Below are 22,434 nucleotides of genomic sequence, written 5' to 3' on the forward strand. Positions count from 1 at the left end.
CAGGCAAATAGAACTCACCAGGCTGAAGCAAGGGCTGTGGTTGCCAAAGGAGCCTACATTGCGGGCTCAGGCCTGCTGGGATTGAGGGGCCTCTCTAGTTCTGTGGCAGCACAGACAAGGCAGATGTGACCTGCCATCCTGAGCCAAGAGACCCACCTTCGACAGGTGAGGATGCTGGCTTCTGAGCTTTGGAGGCAACACTGTACACAACATGAGGTGGGGAGGCCCTGAATGACCACTTCTTTCCAAAGGGTGACATGGCATAGACCGTGCTGTGAGTATGGAGGATTCAAGGGCATGAGCAGATGGTGTTCCACAATCATTTAAAAGCCATTTAAATTACTTATTTTTCTGCTGGTGCTGTGGAATTGAACCCGGGGTCTCACGCATCCTAGCCAAGGGCTTACCTGAGCTACATCCCTGGCCCCTTAGACTTTAACTCAAAACAGGTCATCAGTGTGAATACCTGGAGGCCAAATGGTAAGTGTTGAACAGTCACTGAACTGTCAATGTGCTAAACCCTTCCTTTCCGTCATCTAGACATTTTACAGTATTCAGGTAGCTGCTAGTGTGCCCTGTTGAGACCGAGCCAGAGATGTTGCCCACCTTGCCCGGGAGACCAGCTAATGGAACAATGTGACTTCATGTTGTAGAGCCCAGGCAGGCTGCAGTGGCAAGAGGGAGAGATTATTGAAGAAGAGGCTCAGGGAAAGAGGTAATGACCCCAGCCCCCAGCAGAGACCACGTTTCAGGACCATCAACAGCTCTAGATAGGGGGTTTGGAACCCTCACCCAAGCGAGTCCACCTCCCGTCCCGAGGTGCGGGCTGGAGCGGGTCTGCTGGTCTGCCGAGATTCCTCGCCAGCTCCGGCTGCTCCAATGGGGCGGGGGCCGCCCGCGGGGCCAGGCGGGGCTGCGCTGCCATCTGGAGCGCAGTGCGTGCGGGCGCCGCGGCCAGGCGAGCCGAGGTGCTCACGCAGGGAGGAGCGCAGCCCGCACATGGGCCAGCCTGGCCGCCACCGCCCCTAGCCGGGCCGGGCTCACAGCCCGCGGCGGTAGCCACTCCACCAGCCATGTCCTTCGGCGGAGCCTCGGAGCGCAGCGTCCCGGCCACCAAGATCGAGATCACCGTGTCCTGTCGGTGAGTGGGCCGCGCAGAGCAGGTCTCCGGCGTCGCGGACACGGCTGGACCGGGAGGGGGGCCCGCCGAGGAGCGTGGACAGGGTAGGGGCCGCCTCGGACAGCCCCAGCTCAGAAAGGCGCACCGTGCAAGGGTTCCGGGAGGGCAGAGGGATGGCGGGGGGCGCTGGGTCCAGGACCCAGGACGGCAAAGTTCTAAGGCGAACCCTCCCCCGGGGCCGGGAGGCGGTGTGAGCCCTTAGGCGAGGGCTCGTGGAGGGGGATGCTCGGGCTGGGCCGCTGTCCGGGGTGCTGACGGCGCAGGCCCTGCTCCCGCTCCCCTACGGCGTCCGGCCCGGAGGTGAGACCTGAGCCCCGCGCCTCCATCCCGGGCGCCCAACCGCCTGCCGGGGGCCGCGTCGAGGCGGCGGGCTCAGCACCGTCCTCCCGCGTCCGTCCCCGCTCCTCTCCAGGAACCTGCTGGACCTAGACACCTTCTCCAAGTCCGATCCCAGTAAGCGGCTGCGGGGCCGGGAGGGCGCGAGGTGAGGGCGCGCGAGGTGCGGGCGGGAGGGGCGATCCGCGCTAAGCGCCCCCCACCCGCAGTGGTGGTGCTGTACACGCAGAGCCGCGCCAGCCAGGAGTGGCGGGAGGTGAGTGTCGCCCCCCTAGACGCTCGGGACCCCCGACAACCGCGCTGATCTGCGTCCCCCCACCAGTTCGGACGGACCGAGGTGATCGACAACACGCTCAACCCGGACTTCGTGCGCAAATTCGTCCTCGACTATTTCTTTGAGGAGAAGCAAAACCTGCGCTTCGATGTGTGAGCCCCCGGCCACGCCCTGGGCCCCGCCTCCTATCTGCTCCCCCCTGCCCGGGGGCGGGTCCCAAGCTCCCAGGCCCCGCCCCCACAAGGCGCCCTTGGAGTTCGGCCCACACTGCCCCGCCCTCCATCCGCAGTATGACCCGGAGACCGGCCAGGACCTGCCCGGCCTCTCCCCGCCCACCCACGGCGGCCCACTCTCTTCTCAGGTACAACGTGGACTCTAGAACCAACATCTCCAAGCCGGTGAGGAGCACCCTGTTTACCCGACCCCGGGCTCCTCCTCCCCTGACCCGCCCTCCCGGTCCTCTGCGCCCCCGGCCGCTCGCCGCTCACGCCTGTTCTCTTCCTTCCCGCCGCTGCCGCTGCCGGAAACGCAGAAGGTGAGGCTGGGCGAGGGGGGTGCGCTAGGTCCGCGGACCCCTCCTCCCGCCACCTCTAGAAGCCACCCAGCGGCACCACCTCGGCACCAGCGGGTCCAGTGGAGCAGTGCCACCCGCCCTGCTCTGGGACTCCGAGTCCCCGAGCCTCGCTGACTCTGTGTCTTGCTTAGGATTTCCTGGGACAAGCATTCCTGGCGCTAGGAGAGGTGATCGGAGGCCAGGGAAGCCGCGTGGAGCGACCCCTCAAGTGAGCCCGATAGGAAGGGAGCGGGAGGGGCCGTGCCGGATTCCCCCTCGGAATCCTGTGACCCGGGTGGGGCTGGTATGGCCCTGTCGCTGCCGTGAGAGTCCATCTCTAGAGCGCTGCTCACAAGTCCGGGTCCCGTGTGTCCTCTGTCTCCACTTTGTTTCTAAGCCTGATTCAGCTTTTAAAACCCTCCTTCCAAGCTCCTCTCCACTGGACACATCCCCCCTCCCCATTAGATCAAAGCCTTGTGTCCTACACCAGACCCTGTTCTAGGCACTAGGGATTCGCCTGCTGCAACAGTCCTACCGGGCACCCATTCTTTCAGCCAATGTTCAAGGGCCAGAGTTACCGTAGTGAATGGCACAAGGGCCCCCGCCCTCGGGGAGCTGGGGCTTCAGTGCAGCTGGGCGTGTGAAACTGCAAAACAGACTGAGTAAATCACAGACGGTAAAGGCAAAGCGGCCGAAGGAAAAAGGAAAGCTGGGTGGATGGGAGTGGAGCAGCTGGAGGAGGAGAGGGAGGAGGTGTGGACCCTCAGGAACAGTGCTCCAGACAGAGGAAACTTCGTTCGGAAGTCAGGTTTGTTCAAAGAGCAGGAGGGATGGCGAGGCGGGAGCCGCGCCAGTTGGGGAGCTGAAAGTTAGGACCGACCTGGTCTCACTGCAGGGACCAGACCCAGCTGTCCCCTGAGCAGCAGAGACAGGATCTGACTCTGCTTTCCAAGGGTGATGCAGTGTCTGAGTTGAGAATAGGCCTGGGGTGGATGAACATAAGCCGAGGGGAGCCAGTTGTCAAGGGATTGTAGTCACATAGTGTGGCGGCAGTGGTGGAGGAGGGAGTGGTCAGATTGTGGGCATATTTTATTGACACTGAGTGGAGGTGTCCAGTGGGTGGTCGGAAACGTGAGTCTCAGATGTTCCTTTAAGGCCATGAAACCTGCTCACTCCTGTTACCTGCCTTTCTTCTTAAGAAATTGCTGTTGTTAAGCTTTTTATTTTCTATTCAGGGTATACAGCTGAGTAAGTACAGGAGTTTGATGTTTGCCATCTGAGTCTTGCAGAACTAAAGATATTTTGCGTATCAGCCATAATAGTACATTCTGTAGCCAGGGATTTAACTCAGTAGTTCCCACCACCTGCCTCACAAGCACAAGGTCCTGAGTTCAATCCCCAGTACCAAATTTTTTAAAAAGTACATTCTGTAAAAAAAAAAAAAAAAAAAAAAAAAAAGGCTTAAATGGATTGGTGTTTTAAGAACAAACTCCCCTCTCTTACAAAAATGACTAAAAATTGTGACTTTTTTAAAAACAAAGGAGTTGGGGGTGTAGCTTAGTGGTTCTGTGCACTGAGTGCACGAGGTACTAAGTTTCATCCCAGCTTTGGAGGCCTCCAAATGCTGCTGTAGGTCAAATAAGTCAAGGATTAGGAATTGGCGCTGGATTTAGCAGGAGGGAGATCACCAGGGTCTCAGACAAGCGTTGTTTTGAAGGAGAGTGGAGGTTGGAGAGGTTTAGAAGAGAATGGAAGAGGGAAATAGGAGTTGAGGAATGTTTCAGAGCATTTCCATGCAGAGTGAGAAACGGAGAAATGGCTGGAGCAGAAACCGAGGTCAGCAGTAGTTTGCTGTTCTTGTTGTTTTGCAGTACTGGGGATTGAACTTAGACCCTTTGTTTTATTTTGGGGGGGGGGTGTTTTGTTTTGTTTGGTACCGGGGATCAAACTTGGGACCTTGCGCTTTTGAGGCAGACAGTGGAACCACTGAGCTAAATCCCTGGCCCAACCTAGACCTTTTGTACTGAGCCACATCCCCAACTCTTTTATTTTGAGACAGGATCTCACTGAGTCGCTAAATTGCCCAGGCTGGGCTCCAACTTGCCATCCTCCTGCTTTAGCCTCCCAGAATTCTGAGATTACAGAATTAATCACAGCGCCACTCCTCAGCCCGCACTGGGGGCTGGATACCAGGGCTTAGCACATGCTGGGCCAGCACTCTACCACCAAACTATACCCCAAACCCTACATTTGTAATTTTTTAACATGAGAAAAAGTATACCACATGTATATTGATGAGAGAATGACCCACTAGAAACTGAAAAAGAAAATTAAGTTGTGAAAAGAGGGGCAAATTGCTGGAGTGAAGTCCTGGTACGGATGAGGCAGGGTAGAATGTAGCACTCAGTGCAGGGGTGAATGGCACATGGAAGGCTCACTCACAGCCGCTGCAGGAAGGTGCAGCTGTGCGGACACAGATTAGAGGGTAGGTGTGCTGATGGGGGGACTTCCTCTTCTGGTTGCTTCCATGTTGTCAGCAAGTAGGAAACGAGGTTGTGGCTGAAAGAGAAGATGGGGGAGGAGCTTGGGGCCTGAGGAAAGAGGGAAGGAAACTGCTGTGTACCAAAAGTGGAGAGCCAGGCCTCAGGAGGTAGCATATGAGACTGTGTGTGCTGCTCGAGCTGCAGTCCGTGGGTGCAGCAGGGTTAGGCTGAGTTAGATTTAACAGGCCAAGCTCCTGAAGTGCATTTAAAGTGAGAAAGGGAATGAGAAGGAGGTGACATGCAGAGGAGGAGTTCTTATAACCACTGAGTGTAGCTCACACTGGCAAAGTAGGAGGGCGCATCAAGGTTCAGGCAGCCATAAGGCCGCACTGTCTGATGTGCAGTGAACATTCCTGGCCTCATCCGCTTCCTCTTATGAAAGCGCAGAACCAAGATTTGAAGGAGTTAGAGAAATAGTCTCTCTATAGTCTCTCTGTCTCTCTGCCTCTCTCTCTCTTCCAGTACTGGGATTGAACCCAGGGCCTTCCCAGCGAGCTACATCCCAAGCCCTTTTTTTTGGTACCAGGGATTGAACTCGGGACCTTGTGCTTGTGAGGCAGGCAGCAGAACCACTAAGCTAAATCCCTGGCCCAAACCCTTTTATTTTAAGACATTGTGTCATTAGGTTGCCCACGTTAGGCAACTTGTGATCCTCCTGCCTCAGCCTCCCAGAGTGCTGAGATTACAGCTATGAGCCACCATGCCCCCAAATCCTCTCATTTTAAAGGTAGGGAAAATCACATAGCAAGTTAGAGCCAAAGTTTGAACCCAAGAACCTCCTGACCTAGCTTTCTCTCTGCTATACTGTGAATCAAGGCTCACAGACCCCTGTGAACAAGTCCCTCACAGCTTAGGGACCCAAAGCATATGTGCTTTAATCACATGCAATGTCCCTGGGGTCAGAGGAGGGTAAAGTATCTTCTTTCTTCCTTCCTTCCTTTCTTTCTTTCTTTTTATTTATTTATTTATTTATTTATTTATTTATTTATTTATTTATTTATTTTTGTGACAGGGTCTCTCTATGTAGCCCAGGCTGTCCTCAAACTTGTGGCAGTCTTCCTGCCTCAGTCTTTGGACTATAGGCATGTGCACCACACCCAGCTCCCTTGTCTTTTTCATCTCATTCTTCTCTGTCTTCAGAAAGTTTAGCAGCTTTGATCTAACAATCCAGCCATTTTCCCTGGGCCTGGGTTGAAACCCCTCTCCTGCTCTCAGAACCGCTGCAGCATGTGGGCCTCAGTGTCTTGCTTCCTCCTGGGAGCTCCCAACAGGTGGGGCCCAGGAGAGCTGGAGAGCACCACCTGCCCAGGGACCACTTGGCATCACAGTGGTGGGCACTAGGGGTGGGCATGAAGAATGTAATCTTGCTCTATCTTGCATGCTTGTGAATGGCTTTTCTAAGTTGGGTGCAGTGGCGCACATCTCCCTACTTTTCTGGAGGCTGAAGCAGGAAGATTGAAAGCTAGAGGCCACCCTGGGCACCTGAGACCCTGCCTCAAAATAAAATTAAATATTAAAAGCAGGGATGGAAAAAATAAAAATTAAAGAAGGGGTGGTGTATCTCAGTGATAGAGAACCCCTAATCAATCCTCACTACTGCCCGCCCCCCAAAAAAGGAAGGAAGAAATTGCCTGTCCATCCATGAACTCATTCAGGTAATTTCACAGTGACCATGAGGAGAAAAATGGGAAAGTGACAGAAAGGGCAAGTAACTTGCTGAGTGTCAGCCTGGAAATCTAATGTTCATCCCGAGGCCACTGACTCTGATCCCAAGTCTGATCCCTAGGCCACTTGTCCCCTCCTGCTAGACTACAGACCCCTCCCAGGTCACAGCCAGGCCTCCCCAGCAGGAGCCACCTTCCTGGCACACGGGACACCCAGGAGGCTGTCAGGAGTGGCAGATTGGAGCCCTGGCTGCCCAGCCTCAGCCTGGTGCCCCAGCACTGTGCCTGTCAGCCCTGCACTCACTAAGCAGGCTTCTCTGCTTGCAGGGGTGTACCAGGCAAGAAGTGTGGGACCATCCTGCTGACCGCGGAGGAGCTCAGCAATTGTCGGGTGAGTAGGGCTGTGTGCAGACCCAGGGGCGCCCTTCCCTTCCCTCGCACCCGTGGCAGACTATCTCTAGGTGACAGCCACCTCTCTTTCTCCTCAGGACATTGCCACCATGCAGCTGTGTGCAAACAAGCTGGACAAGAAGGACTTCTTTGGGAAGTCAGACCCCTTCCTTGTGTTCTACAGGAGCAACGAGGATGGCACGTGAGTCGCTGCCTCTCAGCCTTCAAGCTTGGCATGGGGCGTGTGCTTAACACGTGGGGCATCTCAGGGTCTCCAGCCCCCAGGGCAGGTTCCAGGCCTCTTGTTCCCTCCAGGTTCACCATCTGCCACAAGACCGAGGTTGTGAAAAATACACTGAACCCTGTGTGGCAGCCCTTCAGCATCCCTGTGAGGGCACTATGCAATGGAGACTACGACAGGTCTGCTACGGCACAAGCCAGGGAGGGAGGGAGCCAAAACACAGGACTGAGGCTCCTGGGCCTCAGAGGATGGACTGGGTGAACGAACGGGCAGATGAAGAAATGAATGAGCAGATGCATGGCTAGGTGGTCCAATGGTCAGATACACTGGTGAAGGGCTGCATGTGGATAGACACATGACAGCTCTGGTGGATAGGTGCTGGGGGAGAGGCGTGAATGGATGGAAGAAGAACGGGTAACTGGACCAATGGTGGAATAAATGGATGAATAAATGAATGGGTGAGCTGATGAATGAGTGCATAAGAGTTGGCAGATGACTGGAAAGGGATATGGATGGAAAGCAAGTGGAACAGAAAAAGACAGTGGAGGGCCAGGGATTTAGCTCAGTGGTTCCGCCGCCTGCCCTGCAAGCGCAAGGTCCTCAGTTCGATCCCCGGTACCAAAACAAACAAACAAACAAACAAAAAAGACAGTGGAGCCAGGGATGTAGCTCAGCAGCACTGTGCCTGCCTCACAAGTGCAAAGTCCTGAGTTCAATCCCTGGTACCAAGAAAAAGACAGTGGAGGGCCGGGGATTTAGCTCAGTGGCACTGTGCCTGCCTCGCAAGTGCAAGGTCCTGAGTTCAATCTCTGGTACCAAAAAAAAAAAGAAAAAGAAAAAGACCGTGGAGTGACAGGCAGGTCAATGGATGGGCAGACAGTAAAAGGAAGAATGAATAGATTAGTTGGTAGATGGGTATAAGGTAGATAGACTGACCAGAAGAATTAATGAATGGGTAGTATGAAAATAGGTAGGTAGGTAGGAGGATAGAAGGGATGGCTATGCAAATGGACAGGTGATTAGATGGACAGATGTGTTTGGTTGGGTAGATAAATAGACACATGGAGTACTTGTATGTGTCAGTGAGTGGCTGCATGTATAGTTGGATGAAGAGATAGATTACTAGGTAATTGGGTTGGCAAATATATGGGTAAATGGCTGGCTAGACAGGTAGATAGATGATTAAATGGACTGATATACTGACTGAAGACATGTAGACATGCTAGTTAAGAACAGGCCTTTGGAGGGCCAGGGATTTAGCTCAGTAAACACAAGGTCCTGAGTTAGAACTCCGATACCTCAAAAAAAAAAAAAAAAAAAAAAAGAACGGGCCTTTGGAGCCAGGATGTCAGAGTTTAATTAGCAGTTCAATCACTTACTAGTCGTAGGATCTTAGCTGAGTTACTTTTTTTTTTCTGTATCTCAATTTCCTATATCCAAAAGCATGAATAATGGTATTTATTTTATGCAGAGTGGTTGTAAATTAAATGAGACAATCTGGCCAGGTGTGGTACCACATGCCTGTAATTTTAGCACTCTGGGAGGCTGAGACAGGAGGATCACAAGTTTGAGCCAGCTTGAGCAATTTAGCAAGACCCTGTCTCAAAAGAAAAAATACAAAGGACTTGAGATGGAGCTCAGCATAAAGGTCCTGGGTACAATCGATAGGGGGTGGGGGAATATCTGTGGAAGTGCTGAGAACAATGCCTGGGATATGGTAAGTCTCAATAAAATGATGAAGGAATAGTAATAATGGTCCTAATAGCGGCAGTGGTATACTAGCGGTAGACAGATATATGTCTGGGCTGGTGAATGAAAGGATAGGAGGAAAGCTGAACAGGCTGATGGAAGGCCGAATGGGTGAGTGGGAAAGTTACTTGTATGCAGCCTAAGTGAGTGGGGTGTCTCTGGGACTCATCAGATGCATCAGCCTGTTTATCCTGTGCGTTTCAGAACTGTGAAGATTGACGTGTATGATTGGGACCGAGATGGAAGGTAGAACTGCCCCACCGTGTCCTGTCTCTTGCACTGAACGCAGTTCTCTGTAATGTGTGGCCCATTTGCTAGGAAGCCCACGCAGCCCTGGGAACCAGCAAGGGTTGGGTATCTCTCTGGCATGCTGTCTCCTCCCTTTTCTTCCCTTCTGGTCCTAGCCCTGCTGCCCCACAGCCCAACTAGGAAATTAGGGTAGGGGAGTAAAGTCCAGACACTGGCCTGGCAGTGGGCACTTACCCACCCCCACATCACTGCAGCCACGACTTCATTGGTGAGTTCACCACCAGCTACCGGGAGCTGAGCAAGGCCCAGAACCAGTTTACGGTCTACGAGGTGAGCGCCCCAGCCCACAGGCCTCCAGCCCAGCCTACACAGCCTGCAGCCCTTTCCATTCCCACGCCCGCTGTCACCTTGCCCCACTTAGGTACTGAACCCGCGGAAGAAATGCAAGAAGAAGAAATACCTCAATTCGGGAACTGTGAGTGCTCCCTGGTGGTGGGTCCCCCAGCCTCTCATTGGGTTCCAATCACCTAGATATAGTAATGTTGGCCACAAGATGGCGCCACTGCAGTTTTTGTTTGTTTTTACCTTTACACTTTTGCAGAGTAAAAGAAACAACCAAAAAAACTTCTTAGATTGCATTTCCAAATTTAATACACATGTTCATGAGACAAGTAGGGCACAGCACGGAGTCATGTGCTCCCATTGCCTAACTAACTCTCCCCAAGTGTCAGGGCCGCCTCTTCTGTCCTACAGGTGACACTGCTGTCCTTCTCGGTGGACTCTGAATTCACTTTTGTTGACTACATCAAGGGAGGGTGAGTCACACACCAAGCTCTGGGCTGAATGGCCAAGGCCAGGTTTTCTTATTTCTGAATGAGATCATGGTGATAAACTGAGAGGTAGTAGGCAAACTGTAAAGTGTTCTGTAAAGTGCACAAGGCTGCCCCTCTTAGTTCTGTTCACAGTGGTGCCTTGCATTCAGAGCTTTAGGAGTCCCTCAGTACCTTCGGGGAACAGTTGTGGCTGGGGTGGGGTTTAACTCAGTGGCTCAGTGGCACAGCGGGCTTAGTTTACACGAGGTCCTGTGGTCCTTCCCTAGCACACACACAATTACAGATAGACAGAGGAGGTGGCCAAGAGAGGGAGAAGCCAAGCTGATTGGAGACTGGAGGGGTTTGGTTTGTTCATTGTAGGCAGGTAGACCTGAGAAATGTACTTTGCTTTGCAAAAACACTTTCTCCTATGTAAAATAGAGATGTTGGGCCCGGGATGTAGCTCAGTGGCACCACGCCTGCCTCGCAAGCACAAGGTCCTGAGTTCAATCCCTGGTACCAAAAAAAAAAAAAAAAATGATGTTAATTATTACTTCAGGGCTATAGTAAGGGTTAAATTAAATTACATCTAATACACTGTCACAGAGTAGGCCCAAATTCTGGTACCCAAAATTCGGTCCATCGATCAGCAGCATTTGGAATTTGTTGACTCCACCCAGACTGCTTGGATCAGACTCTGCATTTTAACATGAGCCCCAGGTGTTCTGAATACACAATAATGTTTGAGAAATAGTGGTGGGGCCATGCAGTGGTACAGGCCTGTCATCTCAGCTCCTGGGAGGCTGAGGCAGGAGGATCACAAATTCTAGCCCAGCCTAGGCAACTTAGCCAGACCTTGTCTCAGAATTTTTTTTTTTTTTAACTTAAGGCTGGGCATGGTGGTGGATGCCTGTAATCCCAGCTCTTGGGAAGCTGAGGCAGGAGGATCACCATGAGTTCAAGGCCAACCTGGGCTACATAGTGAGTTCAAGGGCAGCCTGAATTACATAGCAAGACCCTGTCTCCAAAAACAAAAATTTAAAAGGGACTAGGAATGTAGGTCGGTGGTGGAGAACTTGCCTAGTATGTGCAAAACTCTAGATTCAATCCCTAACACGAAAGAAAGAGAGGGAAGGAAGGAAGGGGGTAAAGGAGGGGAGGAGAGGAGAGAAGGTGTGACAGTCGCTCACTGCTCAGCCCATCTCTTCTCCCACAGGACACAGCTGAACTTCACGGTAGCCATTGACTTCACAGCTTCCAATGGTGAGGCCTGTGTGGGAGGACGAGGGGTGGGAGGACTCTGAGAAGTCTTCGGGATGGACCTAGCTAGATACCTGCCTGAGTTTTCCTAGCCAAGGACCCGCGGGCCTCAGAGAACACGTTGGTCGGAGGGTTATGATCAGCACAAAGCTGGGCACAAGGATGCAGGAAGACAAATGGATGGATGGTTTACTCTGTAACTGCTCCACAGGTGGCTGGATCCATGGATGGATGGGAGGGAAGGGCTGTAAGGAAAGCGGGTAAATGGATGGGTGTAGGGTGCTTAGTCAGGGTGAATCGATGCACAGACAGCAAGAAGCTGGTGGTTGAGTGAGGACAATACACTGGACAGCACAAGGGGATGCAGGGACTGGCAAGTGGGTGGACACAGGGAGACAGAAGGTAAGGAGAAGGAATGGATCAGTGTTCAGATGAACAGGTCCACATGAAAACAGACCCATGAGTGAGTGGAATAGGCCGGTGCTACTGGAGAAGGTAAGATGACTGGAAGGACAGGTGGAAAAGAAAGAAATTGTTAACGGATGAGCGGGGGCCAGGGGTGTGCTGAATTACAGGCAGGGATGGCTAAGAAGATTGGGAAGTGGACTTAAGGCCCAGTGATGGGCAGACAGGCGTGTGGGTAGAGGGTTACACAGATGGACAGACAGAGGGCAGGAGGGTGGAAAGACAGATAAACAGACACAGGAAGGGCAGCGGAAAACTAGGGAGACCCTAGGCAGAGGACAGGTGAGGGGACTCAGCAACAAGAGGTGAGCGGGGTCTGGTCCAGGCAACAAGGCTGGGCACTGTCCCCACAGGGAACCCTTTGCAGCCCACGTCCCTACACTACATGAGCCCCTACCAGCTCAGCGCCTATGCCATGGCACTGAAGGCAGTGGGGGAGATCATCCAGGACTACGACAGCGACAAGCTCTTCCCAGCCTATGGCTTTGGGGCCAAGCTGCCCCCTGAGGGCCGGATCTCCCACCAGTTTCCCCTGGTATGGTGTGGGCAGAGTTGCCAAGGGGTGGGAGGCTGGGAAAGGGTAGCAGAGCAGCTCAGAGGGAGCAGGAGTGGCACTGGGGAGAAGGATGAGGTGGGCTCCTGAGCTTTGCTCGGCAGCTAGTCTTCCTCCCCAGAACAACAACGATGAGGACCCCAACTGCGCAGGCATCGAGGGGGTGCTAGAGAGCTACTTCCAGAGCCTGCGCACGGTGCAGCTCTACGGGCCCACCTACTTCGCTCCTGTCATCAACCAGGTGGCCAGGTAAGGGGAGGGCTCTGGGCAGACTCCCCACAACAGTCAGAACCACCGAGGGTTCTGGAGAGAAGCTCCATGCTGGCCAGGCTCTGGGATAGAGGTTACACAGCAGCTGATTGTGGGGTGAAGGAGTCCAAGCTGCCCCTTTGGGCTGACAACCTGGCCTGGAGTTTGCGTAAGAGAGAAAAGAGCCCGTCCTCCAATGGAGAAGGCTTCAGCTTGGGCGTCCACCCTGGGCAGGAGGCTGACTCTGCCGCTCACTGACACACAACCCTAAGTACCTCAGCCCCCTTGAGTCTCCATTGCAACCCCCAAAGGCAGTAACAGTGGCGGAGGCAGCAGTTGCTGTGGAAGGTTGTTGTCAGGTTAGATAAACCCCAGTTACCAGAGAGCAGTGCAAGAATTTAGCACAGCATTGGCCTGCAGTAAGTGCTGGTTAAATGCTAGATTAAAAACTATCCAGACTTCAAAAAAATGTGCAAAGCACAGAAAACTCAGGTCGTATATCAAATAATTTTTTTTTTGTACCAGAGATCGAACTCGGAACCTTGCACTTTCGAGGCAGGCAGCAGAACCATTGAGAAATAATTTTTTAAAATCACAGAGCTGGGCGTGGTGGCACACACTTGTAATCCCAGCACTTGGGAGGCTGAGGCAGGAGGATCATGGTGAATTCGAGGCCATCCTGGGCTACATAGTGAGTTCAAGGCCAGCCTGGACTACATAGTGAGACCCTGTCTCAAAAAACAAAAACAACAGCTGGGGATTTAGGGGATTTAGCTGAGCGGCACCACACCTGCCTCACAAGCCAAGGTCCTAAGTTCCATCCCAAACAAAAACAAAGCAAAACAAAAACAAAAAAAAGAGGGTAGTAACAGCAAATTTAAAATAAAATGACAGAACTAAAACCAAGCATATATCAGTAAACATGGGATAACCAGTGATTGAGTTTAAAAGAGATTCTTGCCTCCAGAAATTTAAGAAATAAACTTGTTCTTTATAAATTAAAAAAAGGTTCTGACGAAAAAAAAAAAAACCAAAGCCCACTATGTGGACTAGAAAAGACCTGGCTAAAACAAAATACCTCAAGAAACATGGAAGTGAAAAGACCAAACAACAACAAAAAAAGACCAAACAAAAGGACAATAAATGTTAAATAATTTCAAGGAGATTCATAGTCCTAAATTTCCTTTTTCTCCAATAAAGATTTATTTTCTGATTCATAATGAGACTAACAGTTATTCTGATTATGAAAATAATATATTGCTGTAGACTATTTCCAAGGTAGAGAAATGAAATAAGAAATCACAACTGGGCACAGTGGCATATTTCTGTAATCCCAGCTAATTGGGAGGCTGAGGCAGAAGGACCCCAAGTTGGACTCCAGGCTGGGTAATCTATCGAGACTCTGTGTCTTCAAATAAAAGGAGGAGGGTGCACACTAGTGATGTAGCTCAATGGGAGAGCACTTGGCTAGCATGCACAAGTGATATAGGGGAAATAAAACTCCCAACCTGCTTGATGCCAGATATGCCAAGTTTGTGTTCCCCAAAACTGAAGAATGAATCTAAGAAACAACAGAGTTTAAGAGTAGAAAAAACTCACCAGGCATGGTGGCCTGTAATTCCAGCACTCGGGAGGCAGAGGCAGGAGGGTCACCGTGAGTTTGAGGCCAGCCTGGGCTACATAATGAATTCAGGGCCAGCCTGAACTACAAAGTGAGACCTTGTCTCAAAAAAAAAAAAAAAAAAGGAAAAACTTACTGAGAACGATAGCTCTGAGAGACAGAAAGAGACCCAAAAGTGGGTTGCTAACAAGGCCAATTCTCAAAGGAAGTTTTATAGAGCAAAATCACAGGTAGGTACAAAATCACAAGGTGGGTACAACATGGGTCAAAACTATGATCAACCAATAAGATTACAAGTATAGCTGCTTAGGTAATATTGATCCAGTGAGGAAGCAGGTCACATAGCAAGTGTACTTAGAAAAATAAAGACCTTTTTAGGAAGGGATCAGGAAGTCCGGGTCACCCATGTGGGTGACTGATGTCTATCTGGACTTTATTGGACCAGGTGATACCCACTATAGTATAATCTTCAAATTATTGCTTATCCCTGGGGAGGCATGTGGGTCTGGCCATTCTGTCTTTATCTTTCAGCCTGGCCTTCAACAGATGTGCCTCCAGCCACAGTTGTGATAGGTTCTCATTTTCTGCACTGACTCCTTCGAGGGCCTAGCCCTGTCTGAACTTAGCTGTCTATAATACAAGGTTCTGGGTTCAATCCCCAGCACTGCAAAAGAAAGAAAGAGAGGGGTGGGAAGGAGGAAGGATTTCACCTGGATTACTACCCATGGGATATAGATACATATAGAGTTCTCGACAGTCTTTTCCGTGTGTGTGTGTGTGTGTGTGTGTGTGTGTGTGTGTGTGTGTGTGTTTTGAAATAAGGTCTTGCTAAGTTTTCAAGCTGCCCAAACTAGGATTCTCCTGCCTTAGCCTCCCTGAGTGCTGGGACTATAGGCGTGAGCCACCACGCCTTGCTAGTTTTTTCTTTCTATAATCTCAGTCAAATTACACATAATATTTCAGTTCTGGTTTTTTTCCCACCAATATTGGAGTCTACTTTTTATCTTCATTAACCAGACTTCTTAAATATTGGCAGCAGCTACCCAATCCATTTATCCATTCATCTAACAAGCAACTCATAAAGGGGCAGCCAGCATGAACATGGGCTCTGCAGTAGCCCTGCTCCCACAGCAGTGCTGCTGCGCAGGTCTCTGAACCCTGCTGTACCTGGTCCTCATTTGTAAAACCCTGCATCTCAGGGCTGTTAGGAGGCTGATGACACTTGTCACCTGCTTAGAGTAGCATCGCCACACCCTGAATGCTGTTAGCTTTAGCTGCTGCTGTTACTGTTGTAACCTCCACTGCTATTCAGAGAGCAGCTGCCAGTGCTCTGCTCTCTGCTGGGCCCTGGAGACTCCCAAATGAATCAGGCCTGGGCCTGCCCTCGGGAACTCCTGCCTTGGTACAAGAGACAGACCTATAAATAAACATTCCCTCTGTAGCCAGAGCTTCCCAGACTTCTCTAGCAAGTTGCCTATCCTCCCTGGGGGCACAGCTGAAGTCTTTGAATTCTCCATATTTCATCTTAAAAATTCACGCAAATTTTACATTCTTCTCAGATGAGCTGCATTCATGTTTTATAGAGGTGTTGCAAATGCTCTTTGCCATCTAGCTTTCTCCACCATTTGGTGCAGTAGGGGGAAGGTATCCTTGGGTACCCCTCAGTACTCTCCAGGGTGTGACACAGGAAGAACAAGGAGGGGACTGCCCAGTGGGAGAAGGCAGAGCAGGCGGGCCTGATGAGAGGAAAGCACAGAGGCAGCAAAGTGGATCAGGACAGGATGTGATCTGCTGGGTGTATCTGGGGCATGGCTGAAATGGAAAGAAGAGGATAAGAATGGGGCTTTGGGCTCAATTGCCCAAGCAAGGCTTGGACTCCTGCCTCATAATCTCTGGGGGATGCTACTCAATGTCTCTCAACATTTTTCTCATTTTAAAAATAGGAGTTGAAAAAAAAAAAAAAGGAGTTGAGGGCCAGGGATTTAGCTCAGTGGCACTGTGCCTGCCTCAAGAGCGCAAGGTCCTGAGCTCAATCCCTGGTACTGAAAAAAAAGAAAAGAAACAGCATTTGGGCATGGTGGTTGCAGGCCTGTAATCCCAGCACTCTGGGAAGCTGAGGCAGGAGGATCGGAAGTTTGAGCCTGGACTGGGCAACTTAGCAAGTCCTGTCTCAAAATTAAAAAGGCAGAGGGCCGGGGATTTAGCTCAGTGGTTTCGCCACCTGCTGCACAAGCGCAAGGACCGGAGTTCAATCCCCGGTACCAAAGAAAAAAAAAAAAGGCAGGGATGTGGCTTAGCATTTTGAAGACCCTAGGTTCAACCTCCAGTGTTGAAAAAAAGAATGAACAAAATCTTGCCCACCTCATAGAGTGGCAGTGAGGATTAAATCAGATGCATTTGTCATACTCTGATGGGAATCAGAAAAGATTCTCCATTGTTTCCTCTCCTGCCTGAGCCAGGCACAGACTGGCCTTCCCCGCCAGTGGCCTTGGAGAGATAATGGCCTCAGGATGCAAGGCATGTTCAGGGAGCACTCAAGTCCCTCACTCGAGGCTCCCTCCCAGCTCAGCTCCACCTTCCTCGGCAGCTCTTCTGTGACTCCTGGGACATACTCTCTTTGCATGTGCCAGTCTCTCCCTTTCACTTCCCATCATGCACACGTGGCACACATTCACACACATGCCTCACCTGCTCACTCTCCAAGCTCTAGATTAGCTGTCATACCTCAGCGCATTCGAGGTATGCAGTATCTGCTTCCACTCAGGCAGTATCCTGCTCGCTGCCATGTGCCTGGCACCAAGTGTGGTGCCAACAGACAGCAGGTAGACAGAGACTACTTGTGACAAGATAAAGCCACAGGCCAAGCCTCAGGAGAGCCCAGAACTTAGGAAGGGACTGGGCTGTGGAAGAACTGTGAGAATCGTGGCCCACTCTCGCCTTGGGCCCTGGACACACTGAGCCACAGCTATTTGAAGTCCTCACTCACCATGCCATTCCTCCCTTGCTGAGGTCAGGTGTAAACTTGACACCATCCTGGAGACTGCTCTACAGCAGTGAACGTGGTCTGTGTGGCAGCCGCAGTCCCATGTGATACTGAGCAGTGGGGGGTGGCCTGGGTGACTGAGGAGTGCAATCTTCAATTCCATTTAACCTCATGGATTTAAATTTCAGTGTCCTTATCAGACAGCATAGCTCCATCCTTCCAGTCCACAAGGGTCCTAAGACTGGAAGTCACAGATCCAGGCCTGTCAACACCCTTGTGCCTACTCTGGGTTTTGTTTTTCATATATATAAAATAAAGAGGACTGGACTCTGCCCTATGAGGTCCTCTTCAGGTGGATCACTGGACTCAAACATTGATAGGTGTGGCCAAGTGCAGTGGCGCACACCGGCAATCCCAGTTGTTTAGGAGGCTGAGTTTAAGGCTGGCCTGGGCAGAGCCGGGGATTTAGCTCAGTGGTGCCACTGCCTGCCTTATAAGTGCAAGGTCCTGAGTTCACATTCCAATACAAAAAAAAAAAAACTGACCTGGGCAACTTAGCAAGACCCTGTCTCAAAGTATTTTTTTAAAAGGGGTTGGGGTGTGGCTCAGTGGAAGAGCATTTGTGCAGCATGTGCCAGGCCCTGGGTTTCATCCCCAGCACCTAGAACAAGAATGACGGGAGGGAAGGGAAAGGAGTCCTAGGAGCCGCTGTCCATCAACCCAGCTGAGGGAGAATGCAGGGCAATAGAAGGTCCCAGGGAGGAGAGAATGAATGGGTAGAGTGGGGAGAGGGAGCCTTTGGTCTGCTCTGCTGGTGTGCAAACATCAGGATCTTTCAAGCTGGTCCACTCCTGCCCTCATGTTGCATCTCTAGACCAGTGGGCTTCCTGCTTCCTTCTACCTGAGAGCTGTTATCCACACCATGCCCTCTGCTTAGAGAGTCCCCTCCACATAGCCTCTCATACATCACTCCTCAGAGGCTTCGCTCACCTCTAGGACCATCTCAGGACCCTGCCGTGCAGTCACCACAGCCTCCTCACAGTGGTCATTTCATGCCTTTTTGTGTGATTTGATGGATGAGAGTCTTCTGCCCAAGGTGTTGCAAGATTTGCCTTTTCCTCTCCCAGGTCTCCAGGGCCTCCCTTGCAAGAGCTCAGTAAACATCGTGGAGGATTGGCAGGCAGGCGGGCAGCCGGGCAGCTGGGGCTGGTGACAGGGTCTTGCCCAGCTCCCTCCCTGTGGGCACTGCAGGCTGGTGTGCTTCCTCAGCTCATGGCTGGACTCTGACCTTGGCCTCTCTCGTGCAGGACCGCAGCCAAGATCTCCGATGGCTCCCAGTACTACGTTCTGCTCATCATCACGGACGGGGTCATCTCTGACATGACACAGACCAAAGAAGCCATCGTCAGCGTGAGTCCTCCAAGGAGGCTTTCGGGGAGGGGTCACTGTCAGCACCAGGGAGGATGGCTAGGGGGATTTTTATCCTTTTTGAAACCTGGTGAGTGAGCCCTCCGGCTTTATGGATGCTGGCTGAGGACACAGGCAGAGGACTGCGTTACTCCCAGCAAAAGAAGTCGTGGCCGTCCCAGCCTTTGCACTATCCCGAAGTGCCGGTCCCCAAAGGATGCTGTGACAATGGCCAGTGACACTGTACCCACTGCTGGTCGCATCACGGGCGGTGCCTGGTTTCTTCCAGTGAGTAGGGGGCACACTCACCCTCTGTCCCGTGGGAGACTTGAAAAGGACTCTGGACAGTAAATAAACCTGCCTATTTCTGTAGGGAGACACTGTAGCTTCCAGGGCTGCCTGACACATACGCATCCTTCCCAAAAGGGCACTCGAGTGCAGCACTCTGGTACCCCTGCCGAGATATGCGTGTGACACAGTGGCTTCTCTGCGTGGCAGCTCAACCCAGCCCCTCTCTTCCACAGGCCTCTTCCCTGCCCATGTCCATCATCATAGTTGGTGTGGGACCAGCCATGTTCGAGGGTGAGTAGGATGGGCTGGGGGTGCCCAGGAGGGGTGAGGCCTGGGGATCAGGCTGGGCCTGGGCACTCGGGCCTGTCTCACAGAACACAAGGTAGATAAACCGGGGGATTGTAGCTGAGTCCCCAGCTGCACACCGTGCCCTCTTCCTAACCAAGGCAGGTGACAGTAAGCCTTTCCTCCTGACACTCCTGGGGGGATGGAGAACGTGGAAAGGCAGGGTAGTAGTAATAACAGGCCGGGCATGGTGATACAAGCCTGTAATCCCAGGGGTCTGGAGGCTGAGGCAGGAGGATCACCATTAGTTCAAGGCCAATCTGGGCTACCTAGCAAGACCCTGCCCCCCCCCATAATAATAACAGCTTCATAAAAAGGTCTAGTAGGTGTAGGCCTTCACTGCACCTATTAAGTGCTGTCATGACTCTGAAGAGGGAGGGCAGCACGGTCCAGCTGGAGAGGCCAGTTTAGGGCATCTACTCCGCAGCAATGGAAGAGCTGGACGGTGACGACGTGCGCGTGTCCTCCCGGGGGCGCTTCGCAGAGCGGGACATCGTTCAGGTAGCCGTGGCCCCTGACCTGGAGGTGGGGAGCTGCCTCCCCACCTGCTGGTCGCCTCCCACGCTGCTTCCCCTCCTCCCTCCCAGAACAGAGTGGTTGACCAGCTGGAGGGTCCCTGGGGAGGAGGGCTCCAAGGTGCGCCCTCTAGCGGAGCCGACTTGTAACAGAGAAATGTACTTGATTAGGCTGAGCCCAGGGCCCAGGGATCGGTAGGTGGCGCTGCTGAGGTGCTTAGTGGTAGGGAGGGCGACTAAGATTGAGAGTTGAGACCTGAAGGATGCGATCAGCTTTGCAGGCACAGCAACATCATTTGAGCAGGACAGAGGCTCGCCCCAGGGTGCCAAGATCACGCAGAGCAGGGGTCAGCCCTGGGAAAGATCTGTTTTATTCAATCGTTCATTCATTCATTCATTTTCTTTGCGATGGTCTCACTAAGGAAGTTGCTCGGGCTGGCCTTGAACTTGCAATCCAACTGCATAAGCCTCGGGAGTAGCTGGGATTACAGGTGTAGGCCACTACACCAGGCTAAGATCTGAGGTTCTAAAGCTCTTGAAGGATTTTTTTTGGTACTAGGAATCAAACAACCTTGGACCTTGTGCTTGCCAAGCCCACTGAGCTACATCCCTGGCCTCCTCTTGAAGGATTTTGCATAAGGGAGTGAGATGGTCGCTTGCGTGTGTGTAACTGAGGACTGAACACAGGGCCTTCACACTGAGCTACATCCCCAGCCCTTTTTATTTTTTGTTTTGAGACAGGGTCTCGCTAAGTTGCCCAGGCTGGGTGGGTTCAAACTTTCGACACTCCTGGGCAACTTAGCAACCAACTGAAAACTTGTCTCAAAAAAAAAAAAAAAAAAGGCTAGGAGCTGGGGATATACCTCAGTGTGAAGGCCCCAGGTTAAACCTCTAGTACCTTCACCAACATGGCAGAGTGTGCCTGCCCATATTCAGGAGATGAAGGCAGGAGGAGCACTTGAGTTCAGGAGCTTTAAGACCAGCCTTGGCAACATGGTGAGACCTCATCTAAAAACAAAAAAGTAAAAGTAAAATTTTATTTATTTATTTATTTATTTATTTTCTTGTTGATTTTTTGAGATGGGGTCTTGCTCCATAGTTTAGGTTGGCTCTGAACTCATACGTAGCCCAGGCTGGCCTCCAAATTGCTGCAATTCTGCCTCAGCCTCCTCGGTGCTGAAATTACAAGCATGCACCACCACACTGGGGAAAAACAAAATTTGATAAAGGCTGGGGTAGAGAGAAAAACTGGGGACTCATCAGGAATAGCTTGCTTCTTCCTTTTCACTTCTGCCTCCCTTTGCCAACCTTTCTCCCCTGCAGCCTGCTCCACTCCCCTCTTGCCAGTCCCTTTCTCAGGATCTCTGCCCTTCCCCAGCCTCACTTCCCCAGCCCCTACTCTCAGGTGGCCCCTGCTCTCCCTGCAGCCCCTTCCCCTCTTCAGGGTTCCTTCTTCCTGCCTGTCCTCTCCTCTGGTTCCTCCTCCCTCTCACCCCTTGCCTGTCCCCTTTCCTCCTTTCCGGGAGACAGAGTATGAAATTGCCCAGAAAGACAGCCCAGATCGCAGGGACTGGGTGTGGAAAGCAGCTTGGGAGGTAGGGGGACCCTGGAGAGGAGCATCCAGAAAGGCACAAGAACAACCCAAAGCTGATGGTGTTGAGAGGGTTACAGATTGGGGAGTATTATGTTTGCATGTAACAGAAAGCTACAAACACAGCAAGATGAGCACTGAAAGTTACTGCCTGCCAGACTCCTTAGCAACTCGGGGCTCCCAAGGGTGTTACCAAGGGCAGTTTCAGCGGATGGTGGGAAGGCAAGCTGAAGTGGGCTGAGGTTGAGTAGCTGGTAAAAAAGCGAGTGGAAGAGACAAATGTAAAAAACCATCCAAGAAAGAGAGAGGGCTATTAGGAGTGACGGTGAGGAGTGAAGATGGAGCCTCCTACCGCCCTCCTCCCTGGGCTTCGGCCCACACCTTCCTGTCTGCTGGTCCTAGTTTGTCCCATTCCGAGACTACGTGGACCGCTCAGGGAACCAGGTTCTGAGCATGGCCCGACTGGCTAAGGATGTGCTGGCTGAGATCCCAGAGCAACTGTTGTCCTACATGCGAACCAGGGACATCCAGCCCCGGCCCTCACCCACGGCCAACTCCAGCCCTACCCCAGCTCCACAATAGTCCTGAGCAGCCCACATATCCATGCCTGGTAGTCTGTCCACCTGCTCCCTCCTGCTGAAAGCCAGAGGCACCTGGAGCCCTGGACCTCTCTGGTGTCAGTGCTGGCAGGTGTGCCCTCTGCCTCTCTCTGCAGCAGTGCCTCCCTGCTCTCATGCCAATAATAAAGCTGCTCTTTGCTCTACTGTGTGTCCTGGGTCTTAAAGAGGAACACAGAGGACCAGGGCCTGGGCCACACTAGGAGGCGGAACAAGGGTGGCCTCAGTGGGTTCACCCTTACACTAACACACATTCGTCCAATCACGTAGAGTTTCAAACACCAAGGAAAAGAGTAGATGGTGGCGCACACTTGTAATTCCAGCACTCAGGAGGCTGAGATAGGAGGAGTCTCAAGTCCCAGGCCAGCGTGGGCTACACAGTAGTACAGGGCCGGCCTGGGCTACGTAGTGAGACCTTGTCTCCAAAAAATAAAAAAGGAAGAAGTGGGGCTGGATGGAGATGTGGCTCTATGGTAGAGGACTTGCCGAGTATGCATGAGGCTCTGGGGTCCATCCTAGGGCCACAAAAAGGTAAAAGCTTGCATC

General features: G+C 52.1%; 1 protein-coding gene across 1 annotated transcript; it reads left to right on the forward strand.

Moving 5' to 3' along the window:
* The first annotated feature begins 66 nt into the window (after nt 1–66).
* Cpne9 (copine family member 9) lies at nt 67–22,034 on the forward strand. The gene is made up of 20 exons (XM_087216926.1): nt 67–1,141; nt 1,593–1,633; nt 1,726–1,772; nt 1,839–1,942; nt 2,152–2,188; nt 2,496–2,572; nt 6,878–6,941; nt 7,039–7,142; nt 7,256–7,360; nt 9,135–9,176; nt 9,434–9,509; nt 9,601–9,654; nt 9,933–9,994; nt 11,208–11,254; nt 12,070–12,251; nt 12,391–12,518; nt 18,430–18,532; nt 19,054–19,111; nt 19,593–19,666; nt 21,674–22,034. The coding sequence occupies exons 1-20, from the start codon at nt 1,074–1,076 to the stop codon at nt 21,851–21,853; spliced, it is 1,653 nt and encodes a 550-aa protein (XP_087073052.1). The 5' UTR covers nt 67–1,073; the 3' UTR covers nt 21,854–22,034.
* Nucleotides 22,035–22,434: the final 400 nt, after the last annotated feature.

This window comes from Heterocephalus glaber, unplaced genomic scaffold (assembly GCF_053883595.1).
Source record: "Heterocephalus glaber isolate CG9 unplaced genomic scaffold, H.glaber_assembly_v1.0 deba00000122, whole genome shotgun sequence".
Lineage (NCBI taxonomy): Eukaryota > Metazoa > Chordata > Mammalia > Rodentia > Bathyergidae > Heterocephalus > Heterocephalus glaber.